This window comes from Tetrao urogallus, assembly GCF_951394365.1.
Source record: "Tetrao urogallus genome assembly, chromosome: 1".
NCBI classification, from domain to species: Eukaryota; Metazoa; Chordata; class Aves; order Galliformes; family Phasianidae; genus Tetrao; species Tetrao urogallus.
In genome coordinates, this window is record NC_136813.1 from 138,033,543 (window position 1) to 138,056,067 (window position 22,525).

At 41.6% G+C, this 22,525-nt stretch overlaps 1 protein-coding gene across 1 annotated transcript in view; it reads left to right on the plus strand.

Moving 5' to 3' along the window:
- Positions 1 to 1,239: 1,239 nt before the first annotated feature.
- Positions 1,240 to 22,525, plus strand: part of TRIM24 (tripartite motif containing 24) — a gene marked incomplete at both ends in the record, with an annotated part of 55,950 nt that continues 34,664 nt past the window's right edge. Inside the window, 2 exons of the mRNA XM_079541819.1 lie at positions 1,240 to 1,612; positions 22,120 to 22,238. Of these exons, the coding sequence (XP_079397945.1) occupies positions 1,240 to 1,612; positions 22,120 to 22,238 (492 nt within the window). The remainder of the gene's footprint in view (positions 1,613 to 22,119; positions 22,239 to 22,525) is intronic.

The window sequence follows — 22,525 nt, forward strand, 5'->3', positions numbered from 1 at the left end:
CTAATCAAATGCACTTCAGTGATCACCTGCCTATCCCAGTGGCAATTTTGTTGTTTTTCTTCACCTTACAGAACTCATGCTGTCATCATTAGTTTTAATTCCTGAACCTGTTTCATCATTCACCATTTACACACTCTTGGCACATTAGCTCCCGTCACAAGGACCTAGCAGAACACCATCATACAGTGCTGGACAGCGAAGATGGCAGTGAGGAGAGGAGGACAGGATTTGAGCTGGGTTGGGAGGCAGAAGGTGCTCTGGAGAAGTGCTGCTGGTGTTGCGTGTTGGCAAGATAAGAGCTGAGAGGGTATAGCTGTATTGGTATTTGGAAGCAGGAATGACATTTATCTCTGATCTAGAAGGGATTGCCAGGAAGTGGGCTACTGAGTCATCTGGCATGAGCTTGAATCAGCCCATGACTGACCCATGACCAATATGTAGATGATGTTTTACGTCTGTGTGTGTACTTAAATTCAAGCATTTGATTCAGCAAAACGGTGCGTCCAAACTAGAACTGTACTTTTTAAGTTTTACTGATTGCCTATTCAGTTGGGTGATGTGCCTGTGAACAGCGGCATTGATGCCATGCGCCAAACTGAACACAGGCTAAAATTTCCACAAGCATCCACACATCGGGTGGGGTTGAAGTATGACCACCACAAGAATCTCTCTGATAGGACTGAGGCCCCTCTGGCCCGACCACTTGCCCCACATGAGCAGGTAGCCATTTGATCAGTAGCCGAGGAGACGTGGGCTGCATCAGTCGAAAGTCTTTAACAAAGTGCACGTGGGGCGCTGAGGTGCAGGGCTTCTTTTGGGCGGCGAGGACCGCGCACAGAGCCGAGCCCCAGGGCAAAGCGGATGAGAGCCATCGGGGGCGGGCCTACAGCAGGCGGGGCTTATGGGGGCGTGGCTTATGTGGCGCGGGGGCGCTGTGGGGGCGGGGCCTGCGTGAGGGTGGGGGCTGGTTCTTGCGAGGGCGGGCCGGGAAAGCTCGAGCCGCACGTAGCCGGCGGGCGTGGCCTAGGGAGGGGCTTGTCGCGGAGGGGGAGAGGAGCGGGGCGGGGCGCGGGCGGCCGTTGGCCGTGTGGCGCGGCGGGGCAGCCTCCTCGCGGGGCAGGCACACAAACAGCGCGGGCCGCGCGCGGGTGGGGTGTCGGCGCGGGAAGGCGGGCGAACGGCGGCGGACAGCGGGGCTGCCCCGCATCTCTTCGGCGCTCCGGCGACCGGCTCGGGACAATGGAAGAAGCGACGGCTACGGTAGCGGCGACGGCGACGGCGGCGGCGGCGGCGGCGGCGGCCGGGGGGGGGCCGTGCCCGGTAGATCGGACGGGGGCGGCGACGCTGAGCGGGGAGAACGAGGCCGAGAGCCGCCAGGGCCCGGCGGAGCGGGGCGGGGAGGCGGCCCCGCTCAACCTGTTGGACACTTGCGGCGTGTGCGGGCAGCCCATCCAGAGCCGGCAGCCCAAGCTGCTGCCCTGCCTCCACTCCGTGTGCCAGCGCTGCCTGCCGCAGCCCGACCGCTACCTCATGCTGCCTCCCGCCGCCCCAACCAAGGAGCCGCCGCCTCCCCCTTCCTCGCCCGGCCCCTCGCCCCTGCACTGCACGCCAGGTAAGGCCGCTGGGGACGCGCGTGTCGCGATAGGCGACGGAGTGTTGCGAGGGGAGCATGGTGGGCGGGGAAGGAGGGGGGAGGGGGCTGGGGCGGCGTTCCTTTTCTTTCGTTCGAATTTCCCACCTCGACCCGGGGAAGTCCTGCGGATGTCAACCTCGTTGCGCCGCGCTCCGCCGGGCGGCGGGGTGGCACCTGTCCGCACCGCGCCGCGGGCGGCTCCCCCCGGCCGTGGGAAACTTGGTTCGTGTCTCAGTGGACAGTGAATAAGTTTTGGGGAGCTCCTCTCCCGTTGTGGGAGCTCGTGTTACGAGTGCATTTGAAATGGTTGAGGAGCGCTCCGACCTGCGGCTGTATCCTAGGGAAGGGTACCCGCAAGCGTCCTCTGATCAGAGCGGGAAAGGTCCTGGAGAATGCTGCGTGCAGAGGGGGAGGCAGAAAGAAGCTCGGTTTTCATGATAGCAGTTAATAGGATAGATGTGGCTGTGCTTTTTGGGATATGCACTGTGAGCTCAAGTATAAAATTCTACCTGCAGAAGGCAGCAGGAACTCCAGACTGCTGTTATTAAGAAAGTATTGGCCTATTGTCCTTTTAAGTACCTGTACTTAAAGGCACAGTGGCTTCTGTCTCTACTATCCCGCTAGCACATCTGATACAAAGGAGTACAGCTTGAACCATTTCCGGTTGTATGCAAAAAAAAAAAACCTCTGAATGCTTGGGACAATTGGAGCCTTGCTCGGGTTTACCTGAGAAAGTCAGGCCTGGGATGTTTGTTAGCAGGGTGTGCTGAGCCTCTTCCTCGACGTGGATGTCTGCGTTAGTATGTTCATTCAGCCTTTAATTTTAACATTTAATTTAGGTAGGAGTCAGGCTGTCTCATCAGAACTTCCAGAATGGGGGAAGTCGGTGAGACTCAAAGCTGGTGTATTTAAACTTGTCGGATCCAGGAGGTGCCGTTGCTTGTACATCTCAGAGCAGAGCCGTGAACTCCTGCATAGGAGGAACGTGAAAAGCTCAAACTTTGGTGGATGATGGAATATTTCAAGATGGGACTTGGAAATGAGAAATGGGGGCAGAGATGCTGCCAGCTCGGGAGTTGCAACATAGGTTGTGGGAGCGTGTAATCATCCTAGGAGTTTCGAGGTCATGAACAGCATAGCTCAATTCCCAGATGTTATGCTTAAATATAGCAGAAATTAAAGTATGTCGTTGAGCATAAAGTGAGCTGCATCTTAAGAATAAAAAGATGAGTGCCGTTCAAACGTCTGCTTACAGGAGGACAAAGGACAGCTAAAACAATGAATTGTAGCAGCAGTGAACTGATACCTCCATTTACTCTTTGATTATGTGAGTTGGTTCTGTGTGAATGAATAGTGCAATGTATACTTCTCTCTATTCTTCAAGTATACAGCCATACCAAATTTTTATCCTACTTTCTTTCTAGTTATTTATGTGCTTCCACCCTACTGTTAGTTGTCCAATGGGAAAAGGAAACCTGTATAGATCTCACAGTCTTTGTCACATTCCTTAGGTCTTGTTGCTGTTTTGGTTACCTTAAAGTGAATGTATACCAGCTAATTATGTGTGTATTGGCTGTTTTCTTTTCCAACTGATATAAAGCAGCTGTAAATTTATTTTAGGTTCTGAAAAAATGGTATCACCTTATAAAGCTGATTATGGTGAGGAATAATGTGTTACGGAGGAAGTCCTAGAGTCTCAGAATACAGAAGAAGGGACAAAACAGTGTAAATCTGTTACAACCAGTAATATGTTGCACGAAATGTGTATGAGAAGTGATCTCAAGTAATAAACAGAAGAGTATAAGCTTAGAAAGCTGGACGATAAATTCCTCATGTTATGTAAATTATAAGATACTGTGACTACACTGAAGAAATAAGCAGCAAGGAAGCTGTTCGCTAGAAGCAGTGTCCGATGTAAGAGCCGCAACAGAATAACAAACTATGAAAAACTCCTGAAAGGTAAACAGAAAGGCTGCTTATGCACGTGTGCCGAGTAGTACCAGGCACAAAAAGATGCCTGGAGAAAGACTGGCAGGAGGGAGTCAGGCTTGAACAAAGGAAAGGCTCTGATTTGACAAATGCCTCAGTGCGCCAGCTCTGGGAAGGCGCGTCGTGCTGTGCTAATATCCACATCAACTGAGAAACTGGGAGCTAAAAACAAACCGATTTTCGAGTATAGTCTGGATGTGTGGGCTCCTGTTTATCAGCGTTTTGTCTTCAGTGTACTACTTCCAAGCAGAAACGCTCTTTTGCTTTACTAAAACTGGTCTTGAAAGACAACTGGGAGATTGTTGGCTCACTCCCTGCAAAGTTATTAACAGCTAACAAGGGCGTGCTGAGGAAAAATCTTTCAAACCTGAGAATCTTGAGTGAGTTGAGTGCTGTGGTGTTGCACACTTGACGCACAGGTCAGTGTGCACAGCGGCAATGCCAGGTGTCGAGACACAAGGGGTTTCCTGTGGTATATGTAAGTCGGTGTTCCTCCCACAGGGGTAACCTGGTGGTGAGGCCACCTGCAGCATAGATATGCTCTGTACTGTCACATGTGTTCCATTTGGAAATAAAATATTTTTTTTTCTATAGAAAAGAATACTTGGGAGTTTCTGGTCTCTGGTATTTCTGAGGTATAGAGTGTTGCAAAGACAACTGCGTGATTTCAGGAATGTTAGCACCGGAAAACTCTCGGCTTGCTTTCTGAATTGCCACTGGCAACTTATTTGATGTAGTTGATGTATTTTGTGGTTGCACTGCCAAACTACAGGCTGCTGGGCACAAACATGAAGCAGGAGGAATGCTGCAAGAGTGAGTCTGCAAATGTGATGCTTGTCTGCTGTTAAGAGTCTTGGCTAACTTCTTGTACGTTTCCCTTTTGTTTCTCAAATGACCCTTCTTCATTGTTTGATGGTGCAAATAATAATCAGTGTATACAAGGAAGCTGTGATTAGGAATCCACCATTTACCCAAATTTTGTGCTGAGTGGTGCTTAATGACTGGCCAAGTAGTAGAGTGTTCATAATGGAGTGTCTGAACACCACTGGGCTTCTGTGGAACTGTTTTTGTGTGAGGGCTTGTCTCACTCCAGTTGTTGGAGTAGATGATTTGATACACACACACATATGTACACACACACCTGGAGGGGGAGATAAAGACATAAGCAGGGTCAAATGTTAACCAGCTAGATAACTACAAAGTCTGAAGAGTTAAGGAATGTGGGGAAGATGGGGAAGTTAGCAATAGTGAAGAGAGGAATTCTAGTGAAGGGATCATGAATTGGGGAGAGTCAGTACCATGGGTCCCGGAATGTCCTGATAGCCCCTGGGGGCTTCGGGTTGATCAGTGACATCTTGTTGATCTTAACGGCTGGGTTGGGTGGCGAGAGACTACCTGTTCTACCTCTGAACTCTTTGGGTTTTTGTGCTCTTTGTTCTGCTCTTGTGTACCTCTGGTTGGGGCAATGGCATGTGCTCCCCCATTGGTTGGTCTGCTGTTGGGTGATTGCAGATCATGCGACAATCACACGCCTACCATCACCTGGCAGGCTGTTGAGCATGCATACTGGCTGCATGGTGGTCACTTACTACAAAACAACTGCAGAAATCAGTATGACTTGCAAATGTTAACTGAGAGCAGATTCTTTCTGGTCACTCAACCAGACAACTTCCTCTTGTTGTCTTGATCGTAGCCTTGGGCAGGTCCTGCTGAAGAATCCTTGAGACAAGGATGCTTTCTTCCAAATTCTCTCAGTGGTCCATAATAACCACAAAGTTAGGTTGAGATTCTATTTCTTTTTAAGCCTATTAATTTTGCTTCATGCTGTAAATATGTTTTGGTGTTTGTTTCTTGTTGTTTGCTCAGCCTGTACAAAAAAAAATAAAATCAAGACCTAATGTGTAGAAGAACTTGTGCATGGAAATGCATATGAAATTTTATGCAGGTATTAAATCGTACTAATTAAATCTGCGTAGTGTCAATAACCAGAATAATAGAGGGGAGTGTTTCTTCTTTGCCTTATCTGTAGACAAACCAACTAGCAAACTAATCTATATGAAGCTGTTAAAGCATGTAATGCTTGGGCACTCCTAGGATATAAATTCTTGAGGAGTGTCCAGACTAACAACTCAAATACATTCAATACTTGCTCTTAATTAAGGAATAAATACTTCAGGTAGTAAACAAGGATTTCAGTGTTGTTCATGTTTTGTTTTTTAGCTGATTAATGCCTAGAGATACTTGGTTACCGATACAAGTTGCAAGGTGTGGAATGAAGACCTAACCCTTGATATCCCATCATGTATGCAGATGGCATCCCATGTTCTGATATGTGCCATGCTCAGTCTTTCTCTGGATAGATTTAAACCCTCAGACTCTCAGCTGATCTTGGCATCTGCTGTCATCTGGACTTTGAGATGCCATCACTTCATTTTATAATGAAGACATAGCTTTTGAAATATCTTATATTTTCTTAATTTTCTGTATGTAACGTGATCTTTCCCTTTTTAGGTTTGATAGTTAGGATCCTTATTAGTGAGTTTGAAGGACATAATAGCTTCATTTGAGCTTTCTTACGGTGAAGCTCTATTGTTCTTCCAGCTCTTGATAGTCTAGGAAGACTTAAGACGTCTTGATCTGCCTGCTACATATGTTTATTTCCATTTCATCTCACATATTGCTGCTTGATTAAAGTGAATTCTCTCCATCTTCAGTGCTACAGAGAATACATATTTTATTTATATATACACATACTCCCACAGACATACACATATGTGGTTGCCTCTATGCATTCTTTTACAAGTGTTACTTCCATTGTGGCACCATCAGGAAATAAATTCTTTAACTCATAACAAAATTAAGGAGATTTAGGAGTAAGTCTTTTTGAAAAGAACATGTTTTATAGATGTGCATTTATACTCTTGCTTTTTTTCCTTAACTATCCAATGGGTGACAGGAGCACTGAAGCCACCAGATACATCAGAGGAGCATCAAAACCTCTGTAGTCGTGTAGCCACTCCAGTGGAGTTGGAAGTTGTCTAGAAGTTACTGTACCAAGTTCTGAATAGTCCAATTTGAGACACTTTTTTTAAAAAAGGTTTAAATCCTCAGGGACAAACCTAATTCAGTTCAGTTTATTCTTTACAGAAGCATACTGAAGAGCTGGCAGGTTGTGCAGTGGGTTTTTGAATTGGCCTGCTGACTTGCATCTATGCCATAGAACGGCCTTGTTCACTCCACTTTAACCAGCTTGTTACATGTAAGGAAGAAATTTCATGGAAACTCTTCTGAATGTAGTATTGTCAAAGAAGACATTCTTCTGTGCAGGGAAAGCCAGTGGTGTCAAGCTTGTATTAAAATGCTCTATAAGGAATTTCCATGCTATTGAATGGAATTTCCCATCTCTAGTAAACTTGTGAGGCCGGTACTTTCCCTGTTATGCCTAATCTAAAAATGAGGCAGGGGAAAACCAAGACCAATTGAATTTCAAAGTAAGTTTCAATGTGACTGTATTTTTAATTTGGGCCCTGTAGTGTATGTGCTGAACCTACGATCCAGCCGAATTATGAATAATACCATCATTTCTTAATGTTAACAAAGATTTGGTTACTGTGTAATTAATGGAAAAAGAAGTCAAAATGTAGAGTTCTAGTAGCTGCTTAGGCTTTGGTTATCAGCACTGTTGAATGAAGTGGGTTTGACAATGCAGCTGGAATTCCCTGTGAAAATACAGAATAATGTGCAGGGAAGGAGGGAACAAGCCAAAGATTGTGTTGCTTCTGAGATCACAGTTACGTTAAAAGGCAGTTCCTCTGTGTAAGTTCTGATTACCAGCTTTCCTTCCTGCAGTGTAGTGGTGAACCAAATCTGCTCCAGTGGTGTGGAAGGAACTGCTGTCTGTGGATTTGGATGAACTAGGGGAGCAGGGAGTTGTTACATCCACTGTTAGTTCAGGAAAAGCAAATGGCAGTGTGATTTCTGCCAGCTTTTCGTGATCTGGAGTGAAAATACTTGCTGTTACTCCCTTGAGTAGTTTCCTACTGATGTTTCCCATAGTACTTAAAGCTGAACATTTGCCTATTAAAATTTCTTAATGGATTTATTGCCTCTTACTTAAATTTCATCTGCTGTAACAGCTTAAATGTGCTTTTGTGTGTATGCGTGTGTGTGTGTCTCTTTGGCTAATTTAAAGGTCATAAAAATGTCCCAATGACGCTGTTGAAATTTACCTCAACAATTAGTTAGCTGTGGAGCCATTTACTGCTTAAAATACAAAGACTGCTCTGAAAGTAACGCCTCCTATTTTACGACGCTGGCCTGGGACACCAGAGGCTGATGCCGATGGGATGGCAGTAGAGGTTGAACCTTCCCACTAATATCCCATTACATGTTGTACCCTTTGAACCTCACTGTTACAGCTGAGCTGACTGAATTTCTACTTAAACTCCTTTTTCTAAAGGATAGAAAGAGTATAAAACAAATGTTTCTCAACAAAGCAGGAAATAATTGTGTAAAGTAATGGAGAATAGGGATTTATATAAACAGTTATTTGAAGATTTTATGTGGCGAGACTGTATGCTGCCACACATTCATTGTTAACGTGATAGAGGATTGATGACAGACCAACTGTGTAGTTTTTGTTAGTTTGGGGGTGACGTTGTTTCTCAGGGAGCTGTGGAAAAAGCCAGACAGCGAGCAGAGTTCAGCAGTTGGAACTGCACTCCTGGATTCTGGGGCCCTTGTTTCTCTGGACTTCGATCACAGGCACATCTTCATTTCAAAAACAGAACTCTGCAACTCCAGAGCTGAACTCTCCTTAAGCAGGAGTGCACGGACAGGAGAGCTGAGCCATTTGCTTGATGATTGTAGGAAGATTCCCACTTCTGATAGTGAGTGAGTGGCACTTCACTACTTCTCCTTTTTAATGGTGCATTCCACTTTCTGCCTGGTCTCTTAGGTGAATCTAGTACTATTTAAATAAAATTCAACTGTAGCTGAAATACTATTTGAAATTAAAGGCTTACTTAATTTGAGATGTGGCTGGATGTTTTTCCCAGTGAGCTGAAACACACCTCTGTACTGTACACAATAAGAATCAGGACTGTTTTTAAATATTTGCTTGGAAAAAACATCTGTATTTTCTAGAATACCTACTTTTAGTTCAGAAAGCACATAATAAACTTAAAAGTTCATTTTATCCTCCTCATTCACTTCTGGACATCTATTAGTGAGCCACTGTGGCTAAGGATATGCAGGGTTGATGTTGAAGCGATGCTGTGAGCCAACCCAATGGAAGATCAGGTGACACTGCTGCTAAATTGCAGTACCAATACTTGCGACACTGATGCTCGTTAGGGACTGCTGTCAGCTGGGGACTGAGTAGGGTGGAAGAAGGAAAAGCAGTAAGCTGTAGAACTGCTGGCAGAGGAAAATTGGGATTATAAATTGGGAGTAAGGTTCTGATTTTAAAGATAAGGTACAGTGCTTCTGTCAAACAGACCAGTGCTGACAGGCCCAATCCTGGAAATGAATAGGGTGCAAGATCAGCCTATACAGCAATAGTGTGATTTGAAATATGTGTATATGTATGCAAATCTATCTATACTGGGCTTTGAATCATCTTTATAGTGGACAGTGGGTCAGCTGAGATAAAGACGGCCTGTTTAGCAGACAAGCTCTGCCAAAAGAGCATACAGCTTTGTCACGATATGTAGTATCTAACAGCAAGACCTTGGTAATGTGCTACCTCCAGGCTTCCAGGAACACATTTCAAGGGCAGATACAGTGCTTTGGTGTGTTCATAATCCTGGTTCCAGGAACACCTTTGCTTGCTTAAGCAATTGAATTTTAGCCCTCAGTAGTTTAATTCCTTACTTCAGGGGGTCTTTCAACGTGTATTAGTAGCTGTTGTTCTCACTCATGCCTGTGAACTGTTGGCCATACCAGCTGCCCAGTGCTTGGCCTTAACTACTTTTCTGTTTCCATCAGTGGGACCATGAGGGTTATAACCCATTGGCTAGAAAGCTGTTCTCTGAACCAACACCCTGCTTGAACTGAATAGTTCAATCAAGTGTTAAAGAAACTTTTTCTCTTTTGAGAAGTTCTCTATTTAACTTTTCCTAAGTCCCTTCTCTATGCAAGAAGTAAAAAATGGATTAGCTTTAAAACTTACCCGAGTGTTATCTCAAAAAAATAAATAAATAAATAAATAAATCAAAAATCTACATATGTGAAATTCCAGAAATAATTATTCTAGCAGCTCTTTTGGCAACATGGGGAAGACTTTATGGGCATTCCAAATGGCTTGAACTGACTGACTGTCCTATTCCTTCCATTCCACCTTTTGTACAAGAGATCTGTGTACTCTGAGTAGTCTTGGAAGTTTTTTTTTGTTTTTTTTTTTTTTTTTTTTTTTTTTTTAAATGGTAATCCAAAATCCTTTTAAAGCTAATTTAGCAACCCTTAGGATTGTACTGTGTTCCAATTTGTTGGTATTTCTTGTGGCTTTTTTTTTTTTCCTTGCCCCCAGTTCCATTCAGATGAGACCGGATTTAATAAGGCTTTTATTTGTCTGCCTTTCTACTGATTTAAATTACTGAGAATACAGTATAGGTGCTATCATTTGTATGATATCTGACTTCAGATCTTTAACAGAATAGCTGTTCTACTTTGTAGAGTATTTTGTTCATTTGTCATTATTCTTGTCAGGTAGGTTAAGGATCACAAAACTGTGGTGGAACTCTTGTGATTGTTAAAAACAGGAATAGTAATGTATATACATACTCGTCATTCATTCCCAAACTGGTTTTGGAGGCAAAACTCTTATTTCCAGAACTTTATTGTTTAAACTAATAGGTGATCATTCCTACCAGGCAACACTGCATTAGAGGGTGGAAGTAGATCAGACTAAAGAATAGGTAAGTGATGTTTGTGAAGGCCACTTACGGTAGGAGATTCATTTCCCTAAGCTTTGTTCTTTGTACAGAGAGAACAATATGAAGGCTAGATTTCTGTAATGGCAATAGATGTTAACATCTGTCAGCACAGAGTTTAGTTCATGCTTCAGTTCTGCATGGCAGATTGCACCAAGAGAGGATATCGGGAGGTATGAAACAAGACCACAAGTAGTACCATGGGCTCTGAAGTCACTGTTGTTCTTCCTTGATCAGTCAAGAGTGCCTCTGACTCGGAAGGGATCACTTTTATTAGTTCTTTCAATAACTTTCATATTAATGCACTATCCAAGTAGCAGGAGCATTGGTGCGTCATAATGCTGGTTCTTGGAGACTGCATAGTCTGCATGAGGCTTTCAATGTATACACGTTGTTTTTAGCTTCATCATTTTGAAGTGATGAGGGTATGGGAAAAGGTGGTCATCTTGTTTTCTGAAGCCTTGAAGCAGTGCCATGGGACACTGAACACAAAGAAGTTAGCTTAGATTGGGTTGACTTTTTTTTCCCCTGTACATCTGCACCTGGATAAGCAATGCTTAGTAAATATGCATAGTATTTTCCTCTGTAGTTCCTGTTGGAGGGATTCCTGCTATTCATCTGGGTGCTCCATAGTGGATGGCTGTATCAGTATGCTTTGAGCCTGCTTTAACAGAGAGTTGGATTAGATGATCTCCAGAGGTCACTTCCAACCCCTATGATACTGTAATTTTGTGATTATTTGAAAGAAGTAGAGCATTTCTAAGATACAATTCACTTGGCCGTATGTAGATACCTGCTTTTAGGATGAGACAAGTCATGACCTAACTACGTGCATTACTTAGGTCTACACTGACTACAAAGGGCTCTTCATGTAAACTGACACACAGATGGGTGAATCTCACCCAAGGTATTAAAATGTTGGCAACACTCCGAAGAAATGTTATACCTCTTTCAAGTGCAAAGCTAAACTTTATGGACTTAATCTGGTATAGTAAATTGGTATTATTTCTGTGCTGCTATTAAGAGTTATTTTGTCATAGATGCAAAAATCCTGCTTGTGACATTCAAGCTTTAATATGAAAAAGCTTTTGAATATGGGAAGTAGTCACAATAGACAGAAATTAGGAATTATAGTCATTTTGCTCAAATAAGTGGCTTGAATGTTTACTTTTTTATTCCAATACTGACTTCCTGCTGAGCTCTAATACCTCCCTGATGGTAACAACAGGAAGTAGCAAGTACCTTCTTTTTTCCTCTTATTAACTAAAATTGTCAGTGGGAATTTTCATCAGATACTGTTTGTGTTTTCCATTGCCTCTGTCAACAGCAAGTTTTTTGTTTTAAATTAATTTAGAAATCCTTAAAAGATTACCAGGTTAATAATGGCAGTGCTTGTTACATAATAGCATTAATTCTAGTGCAGGCTGGAAGTGTGCCTTTGTAAATACTCAGGATTTATTGGTAAGTACATATTAAATCCCTCTTTTTCTCTGTTAGGAATCTGCTTCCTGGGCTTTGTGCTTCAGTGATAAGGAAGGAAACACAACGGAGAGGTGTTGAGGAGTTTTTGAACTGAGCAGAACTTTGCAACAGCTTTCAGTTTAGCAGAATACTACTGGATGCAGCAAGCACTGCAATGAAGTTGATAGCTCTGTGTTTTGAAATTAAAGTTATTTGAATTGTGTTTTCTTTTGGAGCTGCAGACTGCAGTTTGTTCGGAGCTATCTTCTGTATGCCTCGTGGCAGCCTTTTGTACTGGTGATTTGAAATGGGCTGCAGAAGCTGTAATAGCAAAGCAGTGTGAAATAGAGCAGACAGGGTGAGGTCCAGCTGTCCAAACTAGAATCACTTCTGCCACTTGTGAATTTCTAGAATCTCTGTAATATTCAAACCAGGGCCAGCAGATGTACTGCACAATCCACAGGAGGCTGGTTTCCTTTTGGAAGAGTATCTGGAAGCCAGGCAGGATATCCTTCCTCCTCGATCAGGTTACATCTGTTCAGGCACCTGAATTGCTTGCCGTAGGCTACTGGCTCAGAAAGCGAGGGCCGGGGAGGCTGGTCTCTCAGGTCTTGATCAGCAGCTTCCTGTTATTTGATGGTGATCCTATCCTGTTGAGAATGGGAGGAAAGCTGTGAAAGAAAGAAGTGCATGGTTTCATCTGAGCATTCAAGAGAAAGTAAGATAAACTTGCTGAAGATCCCTAATTGTATTAGTGTTTTTGCTTTTGATGACATTTCTCACAAGTACTCTGACTGAAGACTTATATATTGTCCTCATTATAGCTTCCAGCTTGGTTCCCTTAATTTGATTCAGATTCTTCAAAGTTCTTTTTAGGCTTACTTTTTAAAAAACATATCTGCTTAGTGTTTATGAGAATATTATGGTATTTTCTAAAACAGTAAATCAATGTTGGGACTAAATGGGGGAGCTGAATGGAATAAGTTATGTCCTGTAATGAAGTAAAAGCTTTATCTTTTCAACAAAGGGTTAAAAGAGCCAATTTCTTCAGCATCTTCCAAAAGGGCTTTGTGTGACTGGTTTCAACTGCCCAAATGATCATCTGTTTGTGCCTCCTCCTTTCTAAGTATTCTCTCTGATAATAGAGGCATTGTTGTGCATCTACTGAACTGTCAACCAGTAGTAGATGAAAAATCTAAAAGATAAGATCAGACTGTATGAAATTTCTCTGTAAAAGCGAATGACTACTAGCAGTGTCACGCTCACAACTGCAGTGAGAGATACATCTTCTTTTCTGGCATTTGCATTTTCTGGCAAAACGATTTTTCTTATTCCAATGTTTTTTTCTTTTTTGGATAGTAAAGGTATTTCAGTAGAATGTATCTATCTGGACTGCATTGAAGCCTCTTTCAACATGTTACTGTCAAGCTGCTGCGCTGCTCGGAGAGAATGATAGGAGAATGTCTCTGAATATTAAAAATCCTCGCTTATAGCTTCATCTTGTGTACTTAGATTTAGGAGATACGTAATGAATTCAAGTTGGAAATACTTGACAATTTCAGAACTGGAAGGAATGTATTTTAATTTTGATGAAAGAAATGCTCACCACAGCCAGCAATGAAAATTGGCATAATTGCTGGAAGCTTCTGCATCATTTAAGCATGTTCATTGCAAGGCAGTGAGGTGTTTTTTGTTAATAATCTAGTACTTAAATACTGCCTATCCTGCAATAGCAGTATTTCCCTTTGTTACCATTATGATGCTTCTTATAATTACAATGTTGAAGAAAATGCGTTGGACAGCGTTGGATGTGAATGTGAACTCTCCATGCAGAATTTGCTAAGGTATTTTAAAATTGTGAAGGCTGACGTCCACTTCTACAATGAGATGAAGTCCAGTATGTGATATCTGAAATGTTCGAAGCTTGGGCATGTACGGCAAAAACAATGAGCCATTTCACAGAGCAGCTGAAATATTTTAATTCAGCTCTGCAGTGCTTTCCAAGAAAGTCAATGCACTGCAGCATAAAAACTGGCCTGTAACACTTTCAGAGGGGGGATTACAGATAGTATTCTTCATCTGTTTTTCACTTATTTACATTTTAGAAGGTGGCATATAGAGCATTTGGATTTTGATAAACTCGCCTGCTAGATTTGTGGTTGCTTGGAATGTTTCTGTTTTGGCAGTAGGTGCTGGTTTTCCCTTGAGGACTGTTTGCTTGTTGGTTTAACCTACCTCCCTCCACTAGCAGCAGCAGGCTGTCACAACTAGATAGGAGCAGCTTTTTCTGGAACAAACTGGTTTGAAGAAGTTGCCAATTTTGCAGCACCAGGATTGGCTTAATGAGAAACAAGAGGAAAGCAGCAATTACCTTTAAAATTGATTCAGACGTTATTGCAAATGATACCGTCTCTCAAGTTTTAAGTGCTTGTTTTTAACAGCAGAATCTAACCTGTGTATGTATATCCAGTTTCACCTCAACCCTGTGCATTTCTAATGAAAAACCTTGCAAATATGAATGGTGTGCATCCACACAAGGAGAGGATAAGAAATCTGTGGGTTGTAACTGAAATGCCCAAATGTTTTGTGTGGTTATACAGTAAATCTTCTATCTGGCACTGTTTTCAGTCTCTAAAATACCTTAATATTAACTATTCTGCATGCTTGGGGGGGGGGAGGAGGGGGGAAAACAAACACCAAAGCAAAAACCAACACAAAACTGTAAGTCACACTTAGTATTTTCTGTTCTAAAATCTCAGTAGTTAATATTTCAATAAAGACTTCTATACAATTGAGGAAAAACTGCCTTATGCAAGCTTAATTAATTTATTCTGTAATGACTATGTCATTTTAGGCAAAACTAGCAACCAGTTGCTTGCAGGTCTTCTATTTATTACATGGAGCTTCGTGTCAAAAATTTGTATGCATTTGAGTAGGACTGATCAGTATTGAATGAAGGGAACTGTTAATTTCGCTCTTCCTTTAGCAAAACACTTTGCATCTACAACCAAAACTACAGCTTTGTATTTGCAGCTGATTGTCCAGTGGCTTAATGAAATTGGCTCTGAAAACTGTTTGTTGCAGTAGAGATACAAACGAGCTGAAACTGGGTCAGAGCAGACCCGTCTCCTCCTATTGTCTCTGAATGCTTCGGTAGTCTCGAATTACTCCCAGGAAATTGAGAGTTGAGTTGGAAATAATACAATGTATGTCTTAAATCCATTTTGCTGAATGGCTTGAGGTGGCTTTCCTATGGATGCAGTATACAATTTGTGAAGAAGCACAAGAATGCTTTGCCTTACATGCATAAAACGTAGGCTAGTATTCCTTGAAGAGGCACACTGCACCAGGAATCTGTGGAGAGTGAGGGCTGGTACACTGGAAACTAACTTCTCTCCCCAGACCCCCAAATGAATCCATGTTGTATTCCCCAGTCCACCCATGTCAACATGAATCTCGGTGGTTGCTCAAGAGGGGTTGGTGTAGGGTAGAAATAAATGAGCAGGGCAGCCATTATTGTTACTTCTGTTAGGAGTGTGGTGTCCAGGCCTGGTTCAAGCAGGGTCTGAGTGTAAGGTTCCACAGTTTTAGTGGATGCTGCTACTAAAGAGTGCTCATCTCTACTTCACCACCTTGAAGAGTCATGTGCTCTTGATCCAGATCGCCGTGTAGCTGCACGAGCACCTCCTGGCACAGAGGACTAGATGGAAAATGCAGGTTATGATCACTTACTGTGATCCTCATGATAATCATAGTGGTGATTATGGAGCACCTCCCAAGTTAAGTAATATGCTTCCACCTGCCCATTTGAGCACTCTGCAAATGCTTGTTCCATTCAGTAAAAAAGATCACTGCCAACAAAAATCTTATAGGATTACTTTGACAAAAATAAAATCTGTCATGGGGCAACTTAATTTCTCCAAGCAAGAATAAACATGCATGTAGGTTTTAAACATCTTTCTCTCTGCAAAAATGTCATGGTAGACACAAGCAAATGAGTGCATTGAAAATAGTTTAGTTTGTCTCAATTCTCAGTGGCCTGCCTGTCTCCTTTTAGGATCTCCCTCTGCTTGTATTAATGTAAGGAGACAAGTGAAGAATCAGTTTGAAGCTTTTCTTTCCTGATAGGCAGTGAATTTCTTTGGTTTGCTTTCTGTCTTTGACTATTCAATTCAGTCACAATATTCAATTCAGTCACAAGTATCTCAAAGCTCTTTAGAACTGGTTGGGTCAAGAATTAGTTTAGCATCAGAACTTCCATATGGAATTTAAAAGATTTCTTCCTATCCCAAATTTAATCAAGATAAATGGCAGAGCTGCACCATTCAGGAATGTGAGTTTCCACTTATCTGAAAAATTCTATTCCATGTTATGTGAGTTAATAATATGTAATGCTCCAGCTCTCCAGATTTTTCTTTCCTCTTTTGCCCTTATTGCCTTAATGAAAATTATGGGACTTTTTAAAGGGAGAAGGAGCAGCAAAATAATTTGGGATTTTTTTCCTTTAAAGCAATGAAGTAGTTCCCATTTTTGTGGCGTAGTCTATTTCTCCTCTGGTTTCAATAGAATTATTTTTCTTACTAATTTATAGAAGAAAATCAGCTAAATAACTTTTAATATCCTACTACTCAGAACTTGAATCTTCTTGAACAGATTGTTGTATAAAGCTAGAGTTCCTGGTCTGAAAGTAATGAAGTAACTTATGGCACAGTTTAGGAAGTGTCTTGAAACAAGAGGAAGGAAGAATTGACATTAAAACTAAGCACGATTAGAAATCTATTGTGTGATTACCTCAAAATGTTAACCCCCACACAAAAAAATTGAATGGATTCACTTTAGTACTAGGAGAGTATCTTGCAGAGGGACTCAATGGAGGAAATTATTTCAGAGGTTAATTTAGAAGTGGCATTCTATGCAGCTTAAGAAAAAGCTTAAAATGTAATTAAATGCTTATGGGAAAATGATGCACCAATGAACATGCATATGTGGAATGTGGCTAAAAAAAAAAAAGGTTGGACTGTATCAGTGTGTCTTTATTTACTTTATTCCTTCTTAATGTATATTATTGTGACTGATGAAATACAAGCCAGAGAGTCTCTGGAAAATGTCATTGCCTGTTTGCTTGTTCAGAAAGGCATTAGCTGCTTGGCACACCACCTGTTGGATTGTTAGCAAAAGGATTGCATGGGCAATCCTATGTTTACTTCAGCCATCTGACTTAATGCTGTTAAATTAATCTGCCTCTTTTTCATACACTAAAGTATGGCAGCAGGTGTATTAGTAGATGAAAGCAAGAATCATTAATGTCTGTGATGTCCTATTTTGTTACTACTGTCAGGACTGGAAGGGAATACCTGTCCGTCTTTTTAGTTAAGCCTCCATACTTGAAAGCTGGATGAGGAAGGTGGTTTTCAAAGCATGTTTCCAATTTCTTCTATGGATCCTCGCTGTACATGCAGTATATATTATAATTTATAGAACAGAATCACAGAATGGTTTGGATTGGAAGGGACATTAAAGACTATCTCATTTCAATTCCCCTGCTGTTTGTGGGGACAGCTTTTGTAGACCAAGTTGACCAAAGCTGCAGCCAACCTCACCTTGAATACTTTTCTGTGTAACATGTTCCAGTGTCTCAGCAGCCTCTGTGAAGAATTTCTTCCTAATACCTAATCTAAGCCTACCCTCTTCTGTCTTAAAGCCATTGCCACTTGTCCTGTGGCTATACTCTTGTAAAAAGTCACTCACCTTTTTTGTAAGTACTTTTTAAGTATTGAAAAGCAGCAATAAGGTCTCTCTAGAGCCTTCTCCAGGCTGAACAACCCCAGCTCTTTCAGCCTGTTTTTGTAGGAGAGGTGCTTCAGCCCTCTCATTGTCCTTGTGGCCCTCCTCTGCACCCCCTCTAACCTAATATGCACCTAATGAAGTTCAGCAAGGCCAAGTGCAAGGTGTTGTACTTGGATCAGGGCAATTTCAGATATGTCTACAGACTGGAGGCAGTCCTGCAGAGTACAACCTGAGGGTGCTGGTGGGTGAAAAGCTGGATGTGAGCCAGCAGCGTGCTCTTGCACCCAGAAGGCCAACTGTATCCTAGGCTGCAACAAAAGAGGGATGGCAGTAGGGTTTGCCCTTGTGAAGCCACGTGACTGTTGTAATAGGCATGTTGTGTATTTTCCAAATCTCTGTAGGGCTGTAATAGTATAAAGCAGTGTCTTCTCCATATAAAATCTGCTAAATTATGTATAGACCAGCATCTTTCTAGGTGCTTCTTCAGATTTCATATGAACTGAATTAGAATTCTAGTTTAAAGCATAAAATCAGCCAATAAGACCGATCTGTAAGACTCATGTGCAGTGGGTTAGCTGTGGCTGTCTGCCAAACACCTTGCTAACTACTTCCTCCTCCTCAACAGGATGGGGAAAGAAAATAAGACAAAAAATCTCATGGGTTGAGATGGAAGTAGGGAGATTTCTCACTGTTACCATCACAGGCAAAATGCAACTGACTTTGGGAAGATTAATTTTGTTTATTGCCAGTTAAGATAGCCTTTTTTTTTTTCCTCCCTCTTTTAAAGCTGCCCTGCAGTGTTTTTTTGCTTTTTCTAAATTATGCCAACAGCTCGTGGGTTAGACAGCATAAGGGATTCAAGAAAAACTTCTCAGGAGGATTTTGAGAGGTTTGAGCAGTTTTTTTTTCTCCTTCTCCCATCTCAGTCTAGTATCTGCACAGTCTCTCAGCCTTACTGTTGCCATATTCAGTCTGTGAAAAGACCAGTGGAACGTTTGGTTTCAGCGCTGAAGTGCATAGTGGGTGTCTCTCTGTGTCAAAAATGACAAATACTATATAGGTTACACTGAAAATAATACCTTCTATTTATTTCCATGAGAACGAATACAGATAGAAAAAGCACAGTAATGCTATTTGATAGAGCAAATTCTCAGCTACAAAACGCTTTTTCAGGGTAGTCACCACCATTAGCTGTGCATTTTCACCAGTGATTAACATGGCCTGCATGCCATGCTCATAGAAGTCGTCAGCGGAGGTGACCCACTGTTGCTGTCACCAGCGCTTAAACACACCACCCCACTGCCTCACTGTGCTCACAGCCACTGTTTGGAGTCTGTAAATGTTCAGTAAGCATTGATGAATGTCAGTGGGTGCCCTTTTTCCAAACAGAGGAATGCAGTGGTGCACTTTTGCTTCATACACATGTCAGTGACAGACGCCATTTTGTCACTGTCCTCCTGCTGCTGTTCTTTCTGTACCCCTCTCCCAAACACATGCATGGACCAACTCAGTTGCTTGCATTTTCCCAGAGAATTGTGTCTTGCTTGGACCAAGAATGAGCAATGAGGGAACACAGGGTTGTTTGTAACCATCACTGTAATGAAATGTTCTGTTTTACAAAAAGTGTTTCCAGCAAGTGTGTGGATTGAGTATTATTGTCTGTGGCAAATTGATTTGCTTAATAAGAGAAGAAAATAAGAACTGAAGAGTTGCATTACCTACCTGACATACCTGAATTGGATTATTTTTTTATTATCCTTCATGAAAATGGTATAAAAAAGTTGCAAAAGTTTTAACCAAAATATAGAATGTGTCTATCAAAGGAAGCCACAGAGATGTGTATTGAAACACAGACTTGCAAAATAGCAATTACAATTGAAGCAGGCTTAGTATCACAGCCTTACAGATGAAAGTGAAATGCCTTGCACACAAGGGGGAAGCTGCTGGCTAAATTTCAGGAATGAAGAGCTAATTGAGTATAATGTGCTTAGATCTCTAGCATGTTATTGGAATAACACTATGGAAAAGTTATCTAAATGTTGTGTGAAACATAAGGAATTCAGTTTTTTTTTTTTTTTATGGAAAGTAAAATATTTTAATGATTTCTGCACTTCTGCCTTTTAATTTAAAAGTGAAACAGGAACAGAATTAAGCACATACCAATTTAGTTAAATATTCAGGTGCTGAATTATTTACTGATTTTAAATTTGGTGCATTAAACTATACCTATAAGCTTCTCTAAATCCTTAAAATCATGCTTCTTTTGAAATAACAGCTGTAGGTCTAGAATCTGTCTTGGTTTGGTCTTGCATCGCTATTGTGCTGTGGGATTTGCATGATCCTACATCCTAGATCAGAGAATGACAATATCCCAAGTTTGGTGGGGCCCACAGAGATCATTGAGTTCAATCCCTGGCTCCACACAGCACCAGCCAGAAAGAAACCTTATGTCTTACAGATTTGTCTGAACACTTCATGAACTCCAGCATCACGGGGCCATGACCATTGCCATGATGAGCCTGTTCCAGAGCCTGACCACCCTTTTGTGAAGAACCTGTTCCTAACACCCAACCTAACCCTCTCCTGACACAGCTGCGTGCTGTTCTCTCAGGCCCTGTTGCTGTCACAGCGAACAGAGCTCAGTGCTGCCCCTCTGTGAAGTGATTATTTCAGCCTGACTTAGTTTTTATTCATTTCCTTTCGGTAGCTGTGAGTGTAGATAATTTCCTTAAAGCAATACACTAATGTTAGCATTTCAGAGATTTCTCGGAAGATAAAGAAATTGCGGTGTTAATAAGGCATTCTGTTGTTTTGGCATGTAGAAGAGGTGTCTTTAAAAATGTTTCTGCAGGTCTTCTTTGCTTAAACCTGGTCTACTCACTGTTAAGCTCCAAGTCTTGAGAATGACTTTGTCCATTTTTTTTTTTTTTTTTTTCCTTGTGAGGGATAACTCAACTCTTTGTGCTACTGGTTGTCAGCTCTGTGTTCAACCTGGATTATGTTACTGTCGTGATTCAACTGGATCATGATTACCTCAGGCTAAATTAAGGTGAAATGACACCCAAAAGATTGGTTAAATATTTATTTGTATCCCACTACAATACCTAGCACATGACATGGAGAATACGTATATTTAAATTTCTATACTGCATTGGTGACAAGCCATGAATGTATGCCTTGTGTTACATTCTAATGTAACTTGAAAAGAGAGAGGAAAAAAAAAAAATAAGAGCGGGAGAGAGAACAGAGGTGGAGAGAGGAAAAGAGGGAGTGGATAGGCGTGGAAGGAAAATCCAGATTACCATTACCTTGCTTCCAGTATAGTCTCTGGTCTAGTAATACCCAGGTGGCAGGTGCACACCTGACCATTATAGTCCTTTTTATTTGTAAGAAAAGTATATTGCATGCGTATCTGTAGTTTGCATGTGAGGTGGGAGTAGTTGGAATTCAGCATTTACCCTTTACTCCAGCTGAAATCAGTGTCATTGAGACTCTTTCACATCACATGAATCACATTAGCACCTCTTGCAGCAGGGAACCTTGCCCACATTTGCATGGGAGAGTAGTGCCATCCATCCTCTAGACATACTCTGCGTCCTCCTCAGCAGAGCACTTTTGGTTTCTGTTCCGGCTGCAAACTAAAACACACTATTTCCCTTTCTTCTTCACTGCTAAGCAATCCTTCAATGACTGAGACATTCAAACAGTTTTAGAGATTTTCCACAGGACTTTGCAGGTACTACCTTAGAATTGTTCTCCAGTGTGTCTTGCAGAACAGAGGGAGAGGACCTTGCTCATTTATTCCTTAACATATCCTTGCTTTTTATGAAGGTAGTTGCTATTTTAATGCAGGTCTGTTCCTTTATACAATTTCTCTTAGAATTTATTGCATTTCAGTTTCTCTCATTACTGTAGTTGGAAGTCAGTTGTGTCATGCTACTGGTGTGTGTAGAACTGTTCACTCTCACTAATGAATACTCCACGTTAATAAATGTTTGCTTTAATCAATTGTGTAACAATTTGTCAATGGAATACGTTGCTTTTAGAAGAAAAGGAATTTATTTTCTATAAGATTAAAGCAAATCTAAAGTAGGATTGAAATGGAGATACTTGACCTTGGTTAAGGGAACATATCATCAGGGAATAACAGGTAAAAGGTTTCTTCAGTGACGAATGAGAACAAGCTTCTTACTCAGACATAATGGATAGAACAGTATTAATGTTGACTTTCAAAGTGTTTATCCTTACAAGCTGTCTTTGAAGTTGTTTGATAAATCTTAAGTTGCGCAAGCATAATTAGATTTTTTTCCCCCCCAGTTGGTGTTATCCGCTGTCCAATTTGTGGTCAGGAATGCGCAGAGAGACACATCATAGATAACTTTTTTGTGAAGGATACCACAGAGGTTCCTAGTAGCACAGTAGAAAAATCAAATCAGGTAAGTGCATTAACATGTAATCAAGTTAACACGTGTTGGATGTGTATGCATGTCCTTGGCTTCTTGCTGCATGGCCTTTTTTGCTATTCATATACAGAAAAAGACCTGAAGTACTTAGTCATCATATGAAGTAGCTACTCCAGAAAATCAGTTGAAATATATGAAAGTGCACGTGAAGAAGAAGGTTGTTTAAGCTATTTTTAATTATCAATTTAAAATTGCATTGTGATAATAAAAACTAAATGCAAGAAATAGATATTAGAATGGAAATTTCTAGACTTTGGACA